This window comes from Rhipicephalus microplus, chromosome 1 (genome assembly GCF_043290135.1).
Source record: "Rhipicephalus microplus isolate Deutch F79 chromosome 1, USDA_Rmic, whole genome shotgun sequence".
In the NCBI taxonomy this organism is placed as follows: domain Eukaryota; kingdom Metazoa; phylum Arthropoda; class Arachnida; order Ixodida; family Ixodidae; genus Rhipicephalus; species Rhipicephalus microplus.
In genome coordinates this window covers 70,369,473-70,390,950 of record NC_134700.1, presented here as the reverse complement: position 1 = coordinate 70,390,950, position 21,478 = coordinate 70,369,473, and the positions used below count along the sequence as shown (strand labels likewise).

Genomic DNA, 21,478 nt, shown 5'->3' with positions numbered 1-21,478 from the left:
CATAACTAAACTCGTAACAGACAACACCCTTTCTTAATTTCAGCATGGGCTCACCAGGGCTTTTTTTACCGTGACACTACCAACCACAGTAATTCAGTTCGCAAGCTTTCTTGACAAACTTGGCCAAACTGGCATTTTTTGTGTTTTTGGAAAGCGTTTAAACTTGTCTCACGTGCAAAGTTACTCTGCAAACTAAATTGCACTGTGCGCACTCTTTTAACCTTAACTGGATTTCTGTGGTTTTTATAACGATTTTCACTAGCGTTGTTTCGCCGGTCACTTCGAGAGTACCGCAAGTTAGTGTACTTGGACCACTCTTGTTCCCAATTTTTTTTAGTTAAACCACTGCGGTTCTCACAGGGCCAGGTCAGTTCGAAAATTTGCGGATGGCTTAATATAAGATCATAAGTTTTTTTAGAAGACCAGGATACTTTTAATTACTAACCTTCATAACGTTCAATTGTGCCGCAAACAATTGGAAATGAAGCTAACTGAAAGAAAAACAGCATGCTTGCATGTAACAAAAAATACATAGGCGGTTATTTTCGTACAGTCTCCCAACAAAACCTCAGGTGAATGAATATAAATATTTGGCAGTGACCATAATTATTAACGCCAGTTAGAATGCTCACTTTAGTAACATAGGTGCTTCTTCGTTTGGGAAGAATTATATACTACGACATAAACTATAACGGGCGCCCCCAGAAACCAAACTTCATGTATAGAAAGCAATACTCAGGCCTAAGTAGGAATACGCTTGTACCGTCCGTGATCCTCCCCCCAACAACAATATTTATGCACTTGAAATGGTTCGGCGCAAGGCTGTTATGTTTATTTGTTTTTAAATTCCTAGTACCGACTCACCAACAGCTCTCATGGACACTCATGGTATACAAACTTTGAAATTACGACGTAAGATACTCAGATTTGAGCCCCACCGCAGTGGTCTAGTGGCTAAGGTAATCGGCTGCTTACCCGCAGGTCGCGAGTTAAATCCCGGCTGCGGCGGCTGCAATTCTGATAGAGGCGGAAATGTTGTAGGCCCGTGTGCTCAGATTTGGGTGCTCGTTAAAGAACCCCAGGTGGTCGAAATTTCCGGAGCCCTCCACTACGGCGTCTCTCATAATCATATCGTGGTTTTGGGACGTTAAACACCATATATCAATCAATCAATTACTCAGATTTGAACTTTTTCGTCAGAAACAACAAACTCTCGTTTCAACCTTCTCTATATTTACGACCGTAAGCAACAAGACGAACCAGACATCATCACTCTAAGTCCTTAGCTCCATATCAAAAAAATAACTTACACCTTCAATTTTTTTCCTCGCACTATTACCGAATGGAATTCACTGCCATTATCGTTGATTAATTCAGTTGGAATGTTAGACCTCATTACATTGTAATGTATAACGCTGATTTGAAACGTGTGTGTGTACGTGTTCATTTTTTGCCTTTTTGGTTATCTGTTTATTTTGTAATTTTGGCACTCCTGCCAGGGCCCATGTGGGCATGCAGTGTGTTGTAAGTGAATCAATAAATAATCTGTGGCAAGGCCCCTTTAAGTAAGCGTAAGAGAAGGGTTCTTGTATATTGCTTTAAGTGCATTTTTAAACATTGTTGTGATTAGATACTTGTAAGTTTGGTTGCTGTTTTGTGGTATTAAAATCCATTCGTCTATCAGTAGCTGGCATGAGAGCAAGAAAAGCATTAATGGCTGCGCAGTGTATGCATTCAAGAACCCTGTCATAGTTCTGTAGTTTTCACTGTTTTGCGATTTACGGGAAACAAAAGCTTCTTCGACATGTACATCGTGAACCTAATAAGTCAGATTTTCATTTGCTTTGACTTTTAGTTTTTCTTTACTTAATTTTTAGGGAAGACAGAGTGAATTCACGCAATTCTACCAGAAACGAAGGCGACTCATGTGCTTTGCTGGGCTGCGTTTTCCTGAACAGAAATTATGCCGAAGCAATTTTGGTGGCGTAGTGTCATATGAAGCACTCGCATTTTCAGCAACTTTGTTTCAGAAAATACTACGCGTTTGCTGTTGATGCTGCCCTGCAACACCCTTTAATATTGCCAGCAAACGCTGTCAATTGATACTCGACGTTGTTTCTAACATGTGAGCGATATATTAGAGCTCTTCCTTCATTATGTATATAAGTAATCTTGAAAGTCAGCGATTAGCCACTTCTCTACCTTCGGTAAATGATGCCACAAAACCAAATAACCTCGCCATAAACATGAAGTCCCCGGTCAATCACTGATTTGAACATCGCGAGGTGCATAGTTACCATGGCTGCCGCGGCTTGTCGCGATGTGCCCGAGCTGCTCACAGGGCTGGATAACACACAGTATAGAATTGCACCAGCGCAATTGCAATCGCATTCAAGGTAAGCCAAAGATTGAACAAAAAGCACTCAATTGTGTGATGCACACTAAACAACGTTCTTTGCTTCTTGAACTCTTGTCATCACGTGCTCGCGGGTGCGAAATGACAAACAAAGCGATCAAAACTCGCAACAAATTTCTGACAGTGCTTCTACCTAATAATTCTAAGAACGGTACTACAGTTGGTTCTTGAGACACTAAAATCAACATATGATGCCATTTGATGACTATGAAACGTAATGCAGTACTCCTTCAATAGAGAGAAACGTAAGCTTTCAGCAGTATTCGCAGATCACTGCAAATAACCGCAGTCAACTCGTACCTTTTGCATGCCACTGAAGAGTATGACTCCTGTACAGCTGTTTAGGAAGCACTCCGTGCCGAAGAAAATGTCGAAGTATAACATGTAATCTGCGAACAGTCACACAGTGTCCCATTTAGTTTCATCCCATTATTGAATATATTGCTGAGACGAAAGGAGTTTTTTGTGTCCATTTAGTGCATTGTAGTGTTGTTAAACCCATACATATTTAAGAAAAAGCTCGTTAGGGTGTGGGTCATTCTTTTCTCCATTTGTATGTACTGTGTATGTAGCCAAGTCTAGTTTATGAATGGCTCAAGATATGACGTTGTGTGTATATGTCTTTGTAAAAATTATCACAAGACGCCGTTTGTGGTATCAGTGAGAAGGTGCTAGTTTTAGTATCGCACAGACAGACAGACAGACAGACAGAAAGACAGACAGACAGACAGACAGACAGACAGACAGACAGACAGACAGGCAGGCAGGCAGGCAGGCAGGCAGACAGACAGACAGACAGACAGACAGACAGACAGACAGACAGACAGACAAGGCAAGGCAAGGCAAGGCAAGGCAGGCAAGGCAGGCAAGGCAGGCAGGCAGGCAGGCAGGCAGGCAGGCAGGCAGGCAGGCAGGCAGGGCAGGGCAGGGCAGGGCAGGGCAGGCAGGGCAGGCAGGGCAGGCAGGGCAGGCAGGGCAGGCAGGGCAGGCAGGGCAGGCAAGGCAGGCAGGCGGGCGAACGGCGGCGGGCGGGCGGGCGGGCAAACGGACAGATGAATGGATGCTCCATTTATCATCAATAACTTCGTCGATGTGCTGAAATTTTTTCGACATTCATTCCCCTGTGTTCGGCGCCATGGCTAATGTTGCTCAGAAAAACAAGCTATTTCACAATGTTACAACGCATAAAATTTCTCTTAATACAGTACGATCAATAAACACAAAGTTGGAGTTCAGCAGGGCTCTCAAGCTGACTTGTTTATTTTTTGAAGTTGATATATAATTTTGTATACAATACGGCACAGGTAAAACCACAAGAACCTGATTCGAGTAGGGCGTATGTGGTTCCGTAATGTGTCACATTGTCTACAGAACATGAGTGCAGCTAGGACATTGGCCATTTCCGTCTCTTTGGAGTGTAGCTAATACATTTTGCTTGTTAAGTCCCATATGAATGGTAAATTATATTTTACCGGACAATATGCAGTATTTTACATTAAATGAGCACTTCTTATATGTTCAAATTATATCGGAAGCCAATGGCATACGGGCCACTGCTGTGCGCTGAGAACACCAATTGTACATAGTGTGATAAAAAAAAGTGAAACGTTTGCGTCACATGGCTCCCACTCTTGGCCTCAGTGGGATCATGCATATGAAGCCCACTTGCCGCAGATTATGTACGGTTATGGTGTTAAGCGTGCTAAGCATTATACAATTCATTCAAACGTCTTTCTCCTCATACTGCAGAAATGAAGTAGTTGACTAGTTTGCATGCTTACGTAAATGCGTGACTTTATTGAATAAATATTCGCTAACTATGGAGGAATTACAATAAAAATGTGAAATGTACAAAAAATACAGTGTTATCATTAAGAACTCATTCTTCGTGGGCTGATTTGCATGTTAAACCACTAATCCTGATTTTAGTGACTGGGACAGCCGAGAAGTTAACGGGAAAGTGGATGTGCTTTCGTGTGCTCAAATTTTTCGTGTTTTTAGGACAGGTATACGAGCCTAATGAACACTCGAACTCTCGCTGGAAATCGTGGATACAAAAATCAGCTGATACATTGATGAAAAACATTATTGCTGGTTGTTAAGACAAGCGCGCTCACAATCTACTTCAAATACTCACTCCTGACATTTCCGTACTTGCTTCTGTAGCCGAAGATGATGTAATTGCAACATAGCAGAGCTTGTGTCAACTAAACAGAAGAAAAACATATTTCTTTGTCTCATTGGTGCTTTCATACAGAAGGGTATTGAGATATTCAAATGGAAACTGGAGAAGAAAGAATTACATTGGCAGATAGGTGCGCTCGAATGGGTCCCCCATACAACCATGATACGGTCCTTTCGGTTGCCTAACGGCAAGAAGGAAATTTCGGAAATTAAGTTATGGTTAACGCGATTAGGCAGCATACCCAATTTTAATATTTATCACGTGTTTGTATTGGATTGATTTGACTGTGTGATTCATATTAATTGATTGATTGATTGATTGAATATGACTTTGACTTTGATCGATCGACCGACTGACGGACTGACTGCGTGACTTGAAACGTTTGCCAAATGCCAGCCATGTGCCCCCTACGTTTGCAAACAAAATACTTGCACGAGTAATGCTTATTGCGTTTATTTATTGATGACGCTACATTTTGATGACGATGAAAAGTGGGAAGTAGGCCCAATCATATAAAAAATCTATTGCGGCCTGTTTCTAAATCCTTATCTGAAGCATAGCACCATATACCTGCCTGAAAAACAATATTATTTGAAAATGTGATTCAATAAATGTGACAGAAACAAGTTGAGCTCTAATATACGAATTAACGTTAGCATCGGACTCCTTTACCATAAACCTGGCCATTAACTCAACCAAAATGCTGGCGCCAGAAGACATAGATGCCGCAGTGACCGATGATACATTCGCGCTATGATTCCAACAAAAACTTTGCGACGAAAACACAGCATGTGCAAAGCTGTGGCCTCGGCTTATTCACTGCAAGTAAACAGAGGGCGAGACCACTCGCGACAGCTCCCAGTTAGACAAGTGCGCCGTTCGCCAACTATAGCCAGCATAACAGTTTGGTGCGCGTTTAGTTACCTCTCCAAAGCTCTTCAGTTTGCGTGAATTTGAGTACTCAAACAGCATTTGAAGTGAGCCGCTTAGTATGTCCGATAAGATACTGAAAGTTTCACACATTCGTTGCTATTATAATGGTAAATAAAGCTATTTATTTCACTCAGTGACTACGCAGCCTTGTGGCGATCAATTCGCATACTCACGGAGTATACAACGGCTATCTTCTTGAGGTCTTTGTCGCTGACCATACTTGCTTGCGGGCTCCAAGTACAGGCTTACTGCTTCTTCTTCTTCTTCGTCCCCTAGTATCAGCTTGTTTGATTTGTTTCTTTCCTAAATACGCCTCCCAAATACGGGCGATAACAAAGCTAACAGCAATGAACTGAAAGCGGCAAGTTAAAAAAAAGAAAAAAAAACTGCTCAACTCTTAGCCTTGCATATGTTCGCGACGCATGCCTTGACCTTGCCGTGAAAAAAAAAGGAATCACTGTGAATCCTTTCGCCCACAGCAAAGAGCCCGCTACGCGTCCGCAAGGCAACAAGCAAACCAATGCAGCTCTCCACTTTCATGATTATTTTTCTGCTGGTGCTGAATAAACAAGCTTTTTAAAACGCGCACCTTTTAAACGCCCACCCGCTGCACAGTTTCCGTGTTGTAGCGCCTGGGGTGATTTTACGTCTCTGCCACGCAATCCTACATGCGTAAAGGAGACTACGTGACATTCATACTGTGTTTTTTTTTTCGTTTTCTGAAGCAGTCTCAAGAAGTAGTACTACTTTTTAGTGGGACATGTACTGGCCACGCAGGTGGCTATGGCACTCTTCTCACACTGATGCCAAGATATTTAAAAGCGAAGCATTGCTTTGCGTACTGCAGGCAGCTTGAGGACTTCTATCTATACACCGGGTAGCGTTACACATGCTTGTCAAAGAGCTTCTTGCCGTTTAAAAAAAATCACAGCATATACACGGAGTGAATGATGAGTGGGGCGAAGCTCGGGTGAGTTTTATCGGTAAACCGTGAACATGTACACAGAAGCATATCGGCCGAGAGGGCAAGGGGGGGCGTGAGTTCCCCCACTGCCGAAGGTGGAGGGGGCGCTGAGCCCTCCCACTTTTAATGGTGGTCTCGCTGAACACCGGGGAAACCAACAATAAGGTAAATTTTTCCGTCAGAACGCCCCGCCACGGTGGTCTATAGTGGCTAAGGCACTCGGCTGCTGACCCGAAGGTCGTGGGCTCGAATCCCGGCTGCGGGGGCTGCATTTCCGATGGAGGCGGAAATGTTGTAGGCCCATGTGCTCAGATTTTTGTGCACGTTAAAGAACCCCAGGTGGTCAAAATGTGCAGAGCCCTCCACTATGGCCCCGCCGCGGTGGTCTAGTGGCTAAGGTACTCGGCTACAGACCCGCAGGTCGCGGGTTCAAATCCCGGCTGCGGCGGCTGCATTTCCGATGGAGGCCGAATTGTTGTAGGCCCGTGTACTCAGATTTGAGTGCACGTTAAAGAACCCCAGGTGGTCGAAATTTCCGGAGCCCTCCACTACGGCGTCTCTCATAATCATATGGTGGTTTTGGGACGTTAAACCCCACATATCAAGCCCTCCACTATGGCGTCTCTCATAATCATATGGTGGTTTTCGGACGTTAAATCCCACATATCAATCAATCAATCAATCAATCAATTTTTCCGTCACAACAGTAGTTAATAAATTACATTTTTACGGAATAATGAAAATGTCACGAGGAAATGTTACAACATAGTGAAACTTTGCCAACATTTCATTAGTGATGATCTCTCTTATGGGCTCTTTGCTCTGCGTGTCGGCTATGCGACGCCTTTGCGTCTTGGACTGTAGTATTGCAGGGCAGGTAAGCGCTGAACTGGAGCCCTATGTTATTACATCACTTGTTGATGCTTTTATTTTGTTGAGGCTTGTTGATAAATTTACGAATGGGAACGAGCAACCTTTTCAAAAGACCGGTGAGAGCATTTGCTGCTTTCGGAAAATACTTCCTTCAAAAAGAATATATCGTCACCGCCGCTCTGATGAACCGATGAGTGTGATGAATCGTTTTGGACGCGGAAATTGGGCTAATGGCGCCATTATTCAGTCTGTTAAAGTGTGATTTAACTTCGGGGTATCTAAACAAACGAGTCGTGTCACCTCATCACCTCAACCCTCAGTAATTACAAATTCATATTGTAACGGTAGGATGAGAACGACGAAGAAGACAAAGAGGAGGACGATGTTGTCAGATCTGTGAGCCAACTGGGCGCCATCTTGTCCACCACCGAGTTTATTCCTCGTTTTATAAAGTAAAGTTATTCTCCCGTAACATCATTGGTGGGAGGTGCGGGGTACTCACTTCACGCAAAACGGAGCTTCGTAGCGGGCGCCTAGTGGTCTCCCCCATGGCGACTGCAGTCAACAATGCCGACCCTTCCCCGTCTACCGTGCCTTCTCCAACTACGTCCGTGCTTTCTCCAACTGGACCGTCAACCCTCATCTTGGAGCCCCCGAGAGATCCAGGTACCTTTTCTGGCACTGGTGGCATTGACGTAGAAGCCTGGCTGAAGTCATACGAACGAGTGGGTGTACGTATGCGATGGGATCCAACGCTCATGCTGGCCAACGTGATTTTTTATCTCAGAGGTACCGCAAAGGTCTGGTACGAGACGCACGAGGAAGAACTGACTAGCTGGGAGTTATGCAAGCAAAAGCTCCGGGAGCTATTTGGCAGGCCTGTGGGAAGTCAACGCGCCGCCCAAAACGAGCTCGCACGTCGAGTTCAGACGTGCACCGAATCATACCTCACGTACATTCAGGACGTGCTCGCTTTGTGCCGCAAGGTAGACTCGCAGATGTCCGAAGCCGATAAGGTTGGCCATATTATTAAGGGCATAGCAGATGACGCCTTTCACCTTCTTGTGTTCAAGAATTCATCTACGGTCCACGACATTATTTCTGAATGCCGGCGCTTTGAAGAAGCGAAGAGCCGCCGTGTTCTCCACCAGTTTGCCCGGCTTCCAAACACGGCTGCAACGTCCACATGCGAAGACCCTCGCCTGCCTTCTACGGAAAGTCCCGGTGACGTTGTCCGTATTGTCCGTCGGGAAATAGAAGCCGCAGCTCCACTCGTGTCAGCTTCCCCCAACTCCGAAAGCTATCACGCCACCGTCTCTCTCATACAGACCGTCGTGAGGCAAGAACTGGCCAACGCCGGCTTAAACGTCTGCTCCATTCATCGTCCAGACTACGCCACACCAAATCCACCCGTGACTGTCCCGCCCAACCGACGTTTTTCTGCCAGCCCACATTATCGCGACCCGGCGGTATGGCGCACCCCAGACGACCGGCCGATATGCTTCAATTGCGGTCGTATAGGCCACATTTCGCGTCACTGCCGTGCTTGGTCCAGCTCTGCTCCGTGGCCTCACCCTCCGCCCCATCGCCCACCTGTCTGGAATTCACGCTCATCACCGAAAACAGAGCCGCTAACGCCTGAGAATTCCTCGCGCCCCCGATCCAGCCGCTCCCCTTCGCCACAACGCCGTTTCTCCCGCTCGCCCCCATCTCGCCGATCGCCGTCCCCAAGCTCGTTCCGGCGTTCACCTCCGGAAAACTGACGGGAGCAGCTCTTGGAGGTGATGCTGCAATACCGACCCGATCCCAAAATCCTCTACTGACCTTGCCCGCACATCAGAACCTTATCAATGTTGACGTCGACGGTGTACCTACTACAGCCCTCATTGACACTGGCGCACACGTGTCTATCATGAACGCTGACCTTAGAGCACGGCTGAAGAAAGTCCTTACTCCTGGCCCAACTCCTGTGGTCCGAACGGCCGATGGTGGAAAAGTCGCCGTAATTGGTGTGTGCTCAGCTCGCGTCAGCGTCGCCGGACACCACACATCAGTTCTGTTTTATGTTTTAGAACACTGCCCTAATGACATAATTTTGGGCCAAGACTTTTTGTCTGAACATTCGGCCTTGATAGACTGCTCTGCCGGTATAGTGCAACTCGCTCTACCTAATGTTGTTGATCCTCCAAGTTGCCCTCCAAGTCGGCTTTGTTCTACAGAACACCTGCGTCTCCCTCAACGAACAGTAGCTTACATAGGCGTCTCCCCTGTTCCACCTGTCCCAGACGGTGTTTATATTGTGTCCCCCAATGTTGACGTCCTGCTTTCGCACAACGTTGCGTTTCCTCACACCGTCATCACTATTACGGCCAATGCATCCTGCCTACCCTTAGTGAATTTTTCACTATGTACACAAGTCCTCCCTCGTGGTATATCTCTAGCCGAGATCGTGCCGGCGGCAGAGTGCCATATTTGCACTCTAAGTTATGACAGCATCCCGAGTGCCGAAAAAACTTCGTCTACTCCTCCATCAGACCAAAGTGTGTTAACCAAGATGATTGCCCCCGACTTGCCGAAAGAACAAGCTAACGACCTGCGTTCCCTGCTTGCATCTTTTTGGGACATCTTCGACCTTGGCGACCGCCCACTCGGCCAGACGTCCGTTGTTAAGCACCGGATTGATACAGGCGATACGAGTCCAATCCATCGGAGACCCTACCGTGTTTCCCATGCAGAGCGGCGCATCATCCAACAGGAGGTCGACAAAATGCTTTCTCGGAATATCATCGAGCCTTCATGCAGTCCCTGGGCGTCCCCTGTTGTACTTGTAAAGAAGAAGGACAACAGCTGGAGATTTTGCGTCGATTATCGCCATTTAAACAAAATAACGAAGAAGGACGTCTACCCTTTACCACGCATAGACGATGCCCTGGATTGCCTTCACGGCGCAAAATATTTTTCCTCCATTGACCTCCGCTCTGGGTACTGGCAGATTGCCGTTGATGACATGGACCGTGAGAAAACGGCGTTTATCACTCCCGACGGCCTTTACGAGTTTAAAGTGATGCCATTCGGTTTATGTAATGCGCCCGCCACATTCGAACGTATGATGGACGCTCTGTTGCACGGCTTCAAGTGGTCCATCTGCCTGTGCTACCTGGACGACGTTATCGTTTTTTCGCCTTCTTTTGCGACGCACCTTGAAAGGCTATCGAAAATCTTATCTGTCTTTCGTAAGGCGGGCCTGCAACTCAATTCGGCAAAGTGCCACTTCGGCCGTCGTGAAATTTCTGTCCTCGGACACCTCGTTGATTCCGTGGGGGTTCGCCCTGATCAAGATAAAATACGCGCAGTAAGAGATTTCCCTGTACCAACCTGTACCAAAGACGTTCGCAGTTTCGTTGGCCTCTGTTCTTACTTCCGCCGCTTTGTTAAAAACTTCGCCGACGTAGCACGCCCTCTCACTCAACTTCTCAAAAAAGACGCTGGCTTCATTTGGGGCCCTGAGCAAGCAGATGCGTTTCAAAATCTAGTGTGTCTGCTTACGTCTCCGCCTATCCTCGCCCACTTTGATATTTCATCTCCAACAGAAGTTCGTACAGACGCAAGTGGCTATGGCATCGGTGCAGTCCTCGCCCAGAAACAACAAGGACGAGACCGTGTTGTTGCTTATGCCAGCCGCCTTCTTTCGCCTGCTGAAAGAAAATATTCAATAACCGAACGGGAATGTTTGGCACTTGTTTGGGCAGTCGGTAAATTTCGTCCCTATTTGTACGGCCGGCCATTCACAGTAATCACAGATCACCACGCCTTGTGCTGGCTTTCGTCCCTTAAAGACCCTTCAGGCCGTCTTGGCCGTTGGGCGCTGCGCCTTCAAGAATTTGATTACTCAGTCCTGTATAAAACCGGCCGCCTGCATCAAGATGCGGACTGCTTGTCCCGGTATCCTGTCGACCCTCCAGACGGCGACTCCTCTAAAACCACCCTTCCTATCGACGTTTTCTCTCTATCCGCGTTTCATGACATTGGAATCGAGCAGCGACGAGATACTTTCTTGGTCGGTATTATCCGAAGGCTCACATCGGTGAGGCCCGACCCTTCCCTTCGAATGTTTGAAATACATGATGGTGTATTGTACCGTTGCAATATGCGTCCTGACGGCCCCGAAAGACTACTCGTCGTTCCCATTCAATTGCGTCACACTGTTCTCGCCCAGCTTCATGATGCACCTACAGCGGGTCACCTCGGCGTGTCACGGACCTACGACAGAGTTCGCCGGCGCTTCTTCTGGCCTGGCATGTACCGCGACGTCTGCCGTTATATTGCAGCCTGCGACCCTTGTCAACGACGGAAAAAACCAAATGCCCCTCCGGCCGGACGTCTTCAGCCACTGCACATCCCACAAGACCCATTCTACCGTGTTGGCGTGGACCTGCTTGGCCCTTTTCCTACGTCAGCTGCGGGTAATCGGTGGATTGCAGTAGCAACCGATTATGCTACCCGATACGCGATCACACGGGCCCTTCCAACCAGCTGTGCAACTGACGTGGCCGATTTCCTTTTGGAGGACGTCATCTTACATCATGGCGCCCCTCGACAACTCCTTACCGACCGAGGCAGCTACTTCCTTTCCAAAGTGGTTGATGACCTCCTCCGCTCCTGCGCCACTAAGCACAAGCTCTCGACTGCTTACCATCCACAAACAAATGGTCTAACGGAGCGCCTCAATCGCACTCTCACCGACATGCTCTCCATGTATGTCTCCGCCGATCACCGCGACTGGGACACTACGTTACCGTTTGTAACATTCGCGTACAATTCTTCCAGACACGACACCGCTGGGTTCTCTCCTTTTTTTCTGTTGTTCGGCCGTGACCCTGCGCTACCTTTCGACACCCTCCTGCCGGCCGCACTAAATGACAAGTCTCAGTACGCTCGTGATGCAATAATGAAGGCCCAAGCGGCACGCCAAGTTGCTCGACGACGCTTACTGGACTCCCAGGACAATCAGAAGAGCGTATACGACGCCCGCCATCGTGACGTCCACTTCACACCCGGAGATCTCGTTCTGTTATGGTTCCCCTCGCGCCGCGTTGGACTTTCGGAGAAGTTACTCCCACGCTATTCAGGTCCCTACCGTATCTTACGCCAAGTAACTGACGTCACATACGAAATCACCCCTACGGACCCCGCCATCCTTCACCCTCACACTGACGTAGTGCATGTTACGCGACTCAAACCGTATTACTCCAGTGCCTCCTGATTAGCACCGGGTCGGTGCTCCAGCCGCCGGGGAAATCATGTAACGGTAGGATGAGAACGACGAAGAAGACAAAGAGGAGGACGATGTTGTCAGATCTGTGAGCCAACTGGGCGCCATCTTGTCCACCACCGAGTTTATTCCTCGTTTTATAAAGTAAAGTTATTCTCCCGTAACAATATCAAAGTGCGAGCGCATCAATGTTCTCTCCTAATGTATATATATATATATATATATATATATATATATATATATATATATATATATGCTGGTGGACGAGTGAGATAGCTTTGCCCCCCCCCCTCCCCCTCACGGAAGAGGAGGTACGCCACTGCCCGTTCGTTCAAGGCGAAGCCACGGCACTAAAATCTTCGCCCCTAAAATTGATTTTGTGTTGTTGATGTTTCTTCCCGTCTCACCTAGTCACCCTTCAATCGCAGCCTTCATGACGCCATTCAGTAATAGCGCTGGCAATATGTTCTGAATAAGTTTTTGCTTGGCGCTTCACGACCTATTGGTACGAAACTGCAGATCCGCTCTTAAAAGACGTTTCGAGCTCTATGACAGTAGCTTTTTCATTGAGAACAAGATCAATTGGCCGGTTGTGCCTTAAAAAAAATGACAGTACACACAAATCCATAAATTTAGCAGCTGCAGTAAAATTTGTTGAAAAAAAACGTGATTGATCACTTCATCATAGGAATCCGTAAACCATGAAACTAAAACGTGCCCTAATAGTAGTAGTTCATTGTTTACTGTAAATTGATACAAGATAGTCTGCGCAATGTCTGTTGCTGTTTCGCAGCTATAACATCGCTCAACGTTGACACACTCACTTTAGCCCTTAGTCATACATCTCCACCCCGACGAGCCTAACCTACATCAGTAAAATGATCAAACATACCCTCGTCGTCACAGGTGAGTGCACAAATGCGACAACCAGAAGAACACGACTGATTAGACCCCGAAATTTCCTAAGGTCACTTACTCATGGAAGGTTGTTAGGAGCGAAGCTCCTTATAGCTGGACCTGGTCGGTTGGCGTTTGTTGATGCATCCGGCGTACCCCGTACAATAGAAGGCGCTGGTCTATAGAGATTTATGCAAACTGCAGTTAGGTTATGATATCCTACATGGCGCTGTACGCAATCTGTGTCGTCATTTTTGATTCCTGTCTCCTTTCCGAAAGGGCCCTTGCCCATGGACATGCTTGCGATGAGGCGCTTGGGCGAAGGTGAGGTAGAAGGCATTGGTGGTGCAGCTGCTCTCCGATTGCCTGCGGCGCGGGCTGCGTGGGCCTGCGTGGGATATCTCATTCTCCTGGATTGTCGCAGTACGCGGAGGAGTGATCTTGCCGGATCATGCTTGGTTGAGCGCATGGATGCCCGCTTGAACAGTCAAATGCATGGCAGTCAATCGCATGGACGGGTGGGTGGAATCACGTACGAACGAATAGATGGGCAGAAGCATGGATGCACGGATGGAAGCACGGACTAACGAATGAGCGCATGGACGTACCCTTCGTCCCACTCATCATCATGCACTCAGTGGATATTCTGTAAGTTTTTTGAACGCCACGGCCCGCCTAAAGGTAAACGGCATGCGCGTTGCGTGTTGGCTGTTGGCCGGCCACGATTTTTCGCGGGGCGAGTGTGAGCGGTGAACGCGTAGTACTCCTAGAAGTAGCAGGCAGAGTGTAATCAGATGCGTTGCTCTATTCGTCGCAGAGTTATTTCACAGGGAACGCTGTTCTTCGATAAGAACACGAGTCAAGCGCGGCGTTGTAGTAGTCGGCTGCCACCACCAGTGTATGTAACCAGTATTTGAACTTAAAAAAAATCGGCAAATAAAACATCAATGATACAATGGGGTTCGAAGCGAAGTCCACTGCGTGCGAGCTTATTATTTTAACATTAATCCAAGGCTGTGTTTTTAATTATTACAAGAAAAAATTGAAATAAGCTCGGCAATCTTTTCTAAACTGGCCTTAGGCGGGCTTGTCGTCTGGAAAGGAATTGCGTTAAGTGAGTATTAACGCGTTTTAGAACATCAACGGAATAACAGCCTGGCGTCACACAATGCGAAGTGCGTAACGAGTGGTTCATTCGATACTCAAACCTCTTAGAAAACTTGTTCTTGATTCCCGATATACTGTGGCACATACGCATTTCAGGTACAATTTTTCATCGCTGTCAGCCACTGCATAAAAATTTCACGAAATTTGTAGCAAGTACGATGCGAATACCACGCTTATTGGAAGAATGACGAAGGATGCTGGCCTACTACACAAAATTTATGACTTCTTTTATAGTGTAGTGGGTATCTAGCACTGTGCTTGTAGCAGTTCACTAAAGAAAATTTGGGTACACTAAAGCTTTGCCTTTAGGAGTTGAACGCGATAGCGACATCCTGTTCGTATATAGTGTTTACTTCAATCACTTAGTGCATGAAACCTGTTATAACTTGCTATGCACCCACTACTTGGCCTAAGAAAAATGTGCAGTGGCGTGTGTGCCTTTTGTAGGAGGATACTGTCTTTTAACCATGGAGCCATTATAATAATCACATATTCTGACACCCTTTCGCAATGGACGCTTGACCACGGATTATTACTGCAATATTTCAGGTTGCATTGTGAAGCATATATAGGACGCGTGTGTTTATGAAGCATGAAAGCTACTTTCACTGCATTTAAAGCAGGAGAAGTTCTTTTCACTGTTTCTGCAAGTAGTGGCGTCGCCGTGTGATAGAGCATGCGCTTGCCACTCAAACGACCTGGGTTCGGTCCCCACTTGGACCCCAAGAGCCCTGGGTCACCACTTTGTTTCATGGTTTTTAAGTGCGAATGCACTTTGAAAGCCACCCTGAATCCGCCGTCCGTGGTGCACCTCTTCCTCTCCCCTAGCTACGGCGCGAGGAGCGCAGAGGAACGTCTGTAGCAACGGCGCAGCGACGTCACACACACCACGTGATTGCGCGCGCTCCGCCCTCCGCTCCGTGGCTGCGTGCGCCCCCACGACTTGCTCGAGATCGGCAAGTCGTCATAGGTATGGATCCATCGCAGGCATCAACATCGACTGCGATACCTCCAACAACGAGTACAACGCAATCGAATGCGAGCATTGCACACGTCGTTGAAGATGTCGCGCAGGTTGAAGACAAGGCAGCGCGGGGAAGGGCCAGTGATGTCGAGTGCAACCGGTCGAAGTGGGTCGCAGACATAAACATCATTAGAGTGCGAATTTACTGCCACATATATGCGTACACTCACCAAAGTTTCTCGAGAGGGTCTAATGGTTCCTGCGAATCTTAATGTGATCACACGAGGAAGTTTACGTTAACTCACTGGGGAATGCCAACAGATTTTAACTTTACTCCCCCTCATAGCATGACCCCGTGCGTTAGCACTTAACCATGTTCACTCTCGGGGAAATGCTTAGAACTTTTTCATCATTTATTTGGTTTATTTACATCGTTCTTGATTTTAAGATCACGCATAACATGATGATTTTCCAGTTACAACCAACCAAAATTACTACATTCTTCTTCAGTTTGCTAACTCCACTGGGTCGAGGCGCAAAACGTGGCCCCTTGCGTTTTCCGCTTTCTAGGTGGCGCTCCCGATGCCATTTGACCGGCTGTCGCAACGCAATGGATCCTATGCACAGTGTTAAAGAGAGTTCTTGGGCTTAATTTGGCGTTGCGGGAGTTATTTTTCGTGATAGTGCACTGAGGCTATTACGAGTGGGCAATTAAAGCACCAGTTGTGCGGCTAATGTGGTGCCACATGGCGGAGATGTGAGTGCGATGCCTGAATCTTGCGGGCATTGTGCTAATTTAGCGGTATGGCAATCTCGTTCTTTAAAATTCAACCGTATATATTAAATAAAGCGTTGCAGTGAGCTTAAGGGTAAATGCTGGCGGACTCTGCACTTGAATTCAGGTGCATGTTAGAGAAAGCACACTTGGTCGCATTTTTCAAAGCTCTTCAACACAACGTGCCTAGTAATCGTATAACCTTACTTACTGTTATATGATGAGGCACACACCCAATTTTCTGATGCCACCGGAGATATTGGATGTGTAAAGCCTAGAACAACTTGTTCGTTCCAGATAACTCAAATTTATGATCCAAACCTTTTTTTTCCAAGGAAATATAGCACACCAATTCAGTAACTGCGGGTGTCTTATAAGGCAGTAAAATGCAAAATACAATGAGCTCAGCAAAGTCTTTTTGGACACAATATATTGAACGCTACAACAAACAAACTGGAAGGCACTTTTGTTGCCACTGTTGAAGACCCAACTTATCAACGGGTGGCTAGAGAAAAATTCGTTTTTTTCGGTCGCAGATTTCGTTGAGTCGTAGCCGCTCGGCAACCAGTGACAAAGCAGTGAGGCATGTTTTATAACATTGAAAAACCGTCACATGACGCATCAGAGCTAGGCAGCTAAAACCCGGCACGGTAACACAACAGAGCTGACAGCAAGTGAGACACAACGTCGATTTTCACCATGACATCGCAGTAAGTAGCAGTGGGAGCACAAACTGCGCGAGTGTCGTCGATCTCGCTGAGACACACAATAATAGCAATGGCCACGGAACGCACTTGCACTACATTTGCGTGCTACAAATAAGCACCTGCTGTTTCGCTTCACCGGCGTGGTCGGTGGCGTGCGCCTAACCGCCGTGAGCCTCGTCAGACCAGTCGAAAAACAATGACCATGCCCTCTCTTGGTGGTTCATAGAACTGTGACACCTGCATAAACGCAGTTTCGAAACTGAAAGAAGAATCTTGTAACGTTGGAACCAGCGACACCGATACCGCCATTTCTGCGAATTGAGCTGTTTTGCGCTATCGCGCTAAAAGCTCTGAAGGGGCCACTTTTCTAGCTTTGGGACTGTGCTGCGCGTTCTGCACAGGCCTGGCGTTTTTTTCTTTTTTTTCTATTTTTGGCATACATGATTGCTATGAGTCACATTGACGCTTGGGGTAAGATAACCACCTGGGAGTGTGTTCGGCTTTGATAAAATTGCAGATACTTCTAACAGAAACATGCCGAATGAGATGGACGCTAAGAAACGACGCGTTGAAGGAACTCATTGTGGATCAGAAAATGAGAAATCAGAAATATTTTTAGTTTGCAACAAAATGGTTGGGGGTCCGTCAGGAAAAAAGCTGCATCATACAGCTTGAGTGTGCTTGAAGGCCCTCACATGGCAGCAGTAACATTAAATTAGCCTACATACGTTTTCAGTATTTATGAAAAAATCCACAATATTTATTAAATTTAAAAAAAAACGTATTGAATAACACTTGCAAACATGATATATATAAAAATAGAAATATAATGCTTATAGACAGAAGAAATGTTTTCATGCATTGCTATACATAAAGAGAGTGGTACTTACAACATAAAGAAAATGACTAGTGTAAACATGGCTGTGATACACAATGGTATAATACAGTGTTTATCAAAACACTGAGAGAGAAAGTTATTAAAAAGCAAAAAATTGCAAAAGTGTAAAAGCTGCTTTCTTTATCCCTTTACTTATACTTGCAAAGGAATTCTCAAATTTGTTTGCGCGTCAAAATATTCGAAACAAATTCTTTCCTCTCCAATTTATTAAGTATCGAAGGTTGGCTACGCCTCAGAGATTGAATAAGGTAATTTTCGTGCCTCTATAACACTGACCACAAGTCATGGCTATGGATGCGTGAGTTACTACATTTGTATCCAAGCAGCGACTTATATTTTAAGAAGGATTTGATAGTGTCGGAGCCGAAATACAATGATATAGAAGTCGGTATTTGTAGGAACTGGTCACACGTAATATCTTGTTTCTTCAAAAAAGTGGTGTAGTGAAATAAAAATTTGGTACATTCGCTATTTGTCGAAGCACGTTTTTGTAGTTGAAGAAATGCACAAATCTAGCCTTTTTTAGGGGCGAAGCTCCTTAGGGCGTTGGCTGTGCGTTCCTGTATGTAGCCACCTCTAGTTTAGTTCTTGCAGTGTTCACTAGATGGCGGTACCGTCCCCTGTATGTAGCCACCTCTAGTTTAGTTCTTGCAGTGTTCACTAGATGGCGTTACCGTCTCCTGTATGTAGCCACCTCTCGTTTAGTTCTTGTAGTGTTTACTAGATGGTGGTACTTGTAGCTGATGATGAAAAGATGCAAGATGTTATAAACTAGAAAGCGGTACTTGTAGTTGATGAAAGACGCGAGATCTTATAAAATAGGAATGATGTCACATATGGCACGTGTCAATCGTTGAAGGCAATCGTTCGATTTAGTGCGGCGACGTACGCTAGGGGGAGCGATGTAATAAAATCGAGTGGGCAAAATGTACAGAGGATTCACGGTTTACCAGGTTTACCTCCGGAGCTTCGCCCACTCATCATCATTCACTTCGTGGATATGGCGGCACTTTTTGGTGGTGCCAAAACGAGTGCACAATAGTTCACATGCGATTCAATCAAGGCGTAATATATCTAGAATTTTACCCTCTCTGAGAAAACTATGTCAACAGCCAGATAGTAAACCAGCGGCAGATGACAGCGATTTTGCACGTGGGTCCACATGATGGGTCTAATTAATATCTTCTAAGAACGTAACGCCTACTGCTTTTTATTTCATCAAAATTTCAGTTGGAGCACCACCGAAAAATAATGCTTCACTGAAACAACGCCGTCTCCCTCTAGCCCTGAATAATGTGGCCTTTGGTTTTGAGCTGTGAACTGTTAGTGCATTATTACGAGAGCATGCCGTCCGTCTGACTGTCCGTCCAGCTGTCCATCTGTCTGTTCATTTGTCTGTAAGGAGGTTCGTCTCCAAAAAATCATGGCACAGTAGATAGCGTGCCAAGCATCTTTTGCCGCGGACCTAGAGGTCACGAGTTTGATTCCCGATGAAGGAAATTTTTATCTTCTGAATATGCGTACTTTTTTACATCACTTCCATGAACGAAAGACGTCATTGAGGTTATGAGTAGCCCCGGCATAATACACTTTCTTGGACAAAAATGAAGTAGGCTCTGATGGACATTGAAAAAGTTTCGCCCATCGATTTATTCCACAAGGGGAGCCTAAGTGTGTTTGTCTTTGTCACAAATCTAGCGCTCAAAAAGGGCGCGCCGCCAAATTGTCGCGACGAAGCGCCGAGAGGTCAACGATAAAGAAAAAATAAGCATCCAAAGACTCCCCGGGCGCGCTTCTTTCTCCCCTCGGAAGCGTAGGTCGCCAACGAACCTCCTCGCATCAGCGGCCGAGCAAGCCCTAGAGAGTTCTCGATGGAGAGGGGCGTGGTGATGCAGGGTTGCGTCATCTTTCGCGGACGGCCCTCGTACCGTCTCGCACTTTCACGCAGCCTTCTCTGCGCATCGCACCGACAAAATGATGAGAACTTTCTGGAATCTCGCGCGGAAGGTATTTAATCGAGCAGCCGAGATGGGAGATCAGGAGAAGAAGGAAGTTAGCGCCAGTGTGCGTGGGGTTATTCCGCCGCGTCTGTCGGTGAAGCTTTTGTCCTTAGTGACAAAGCAGGAGAAGAAGAAAGTATGCGTCAGAGTGCGTAGGGTGTTCCGCCTTGTGGGCGAAGCCTTTTGTCTTCCGTGACAAAGGAAAAGAAGAAGAGGATTTCCACCTGAGGGGTGAAGACTCGAGCTACAGGCAAGAGTGTGTGTCTACCGCTATCGAGCGAAGACGCGTGGCAACAGCTGCGTGTGTGAAGCCGACGTGTTTCCGGCGAAGAAGTTTGAAGCTTGGAGAGTGGCCAATTGAAGACGCGAGGTTTCCTGGAAGAGAAACTTCGGGGGCAGCGGAACGACAACAACGCTGGACTTTGAGTGAGTGATTCTCCGAAGAGCATCATTCAGACTTTTGTTCCAAGAACTTTGGACTGAATAAGTTTTGGACTGAATAACTCTTTAGTCTGTAAGTGTCTTGGTTGTTCGATGCATGGGACTGCATTGTAGTGCGTATTGTTGTCTGTGTCCGTTGTTTCGAGTGTGGCTGATTGTACTGTGTAGTACATTGTTTGATTGGTGACAAATTGTATTCAACTATTGTCGAGTGTGCATACTTGTGTATCGTTTTGATCTGCCATAATTGAGAATACAATTTTGTTTGTTTTTTATCAACTCTCGGCTCTGACTTGTTCTTCGGACCACAGCCGGCGTCCGCTGGCGCGCCAAATAGGACCACTTCTAAATTGTCCATGCTTTCGTGGTGCGGTTCGGGGGGCCGATATTTCGGCCCTTGGAATTAGCCCGGCGATCACCTCCCGAATTAACGGGACTTGTCACAGTGTTCTCTTCTGCAGTCAGTCTAACTTTTACTTTTTATTATGTTACTTGCCAGCCATATGTTTTTCCGTCAAAACGGTGACCGGGTTGTCGCCGGCGGCAGTATGAAATCTCAGCGGCACCGTGCATGACTCGTATCAGTCCACGCAGTGCGTCTCAAACCTTGTTTTGCGCACTAGTGAAGCGTAGAAGTATTCCCAAATTAATTGGAGATCTGCCTTTCTTTGTATTTTTCTGCACATTATTTCTAGCATCCACATTTTGCTATTTGATAGAGGTCATTGCCACACGCTTATTTCAAGACCTAACCAGGTGCAACGTTCTTGCTGGTGTTTCCTTGTGTCGTGTTTCTCGGCGTCGTCACATGAACGCCTCTATATAGAAAGCGCGGACAACCTCACGAGAAGCACCGGGGCCGGCTCTGCTTAAACAATGTGAACAGAGGGAGTGAAGCTTTACTTCATAAAGCAGCATGCAGCTTCGTTAGTTGGATTAAAGTAATTATCCTTAACATAGCTTATGTGTCTCACTCGTAGTTAGTA

The 21,478-nt window shown here is 46.5% G+C and overlaps 1 protein-coding gene across 1 annotated transcript in view; it reads right to left on the bottom strand.

Moving 5' to 3' along the window:
* LOC142765391 (uncharacterized) overlaps window positions 1–5,779 on the bottom strand; it is a 69,276-nt gene extending 63,497 nt beyond the window's left edge. The window contains exons 1-3 of the mRNA XM_075866291.1: window positions 5,708–5,779; window positions 4,554–4,623; window positions 2,717–2,805 (exon numbers count right to left, since the gene is read on the bottom strand). Of these exons, the coding sequence (XP_075722406.1) occupies window positions 2,717–2,805; window positions 4,554–4,623; window positions 5,708–5,752 (204 nt within the window). The 5' untranslated portion in view covers window positions 5,753–5,779. The remainder of the gene's footprint in view (window positions 1–2,716; window positions 2,806–4,553; window positions 4,624–5,707) is intronic.
* Between the last annotated feature and the right edge of the window lie 15,699 nt (window positions 5,780–21,478).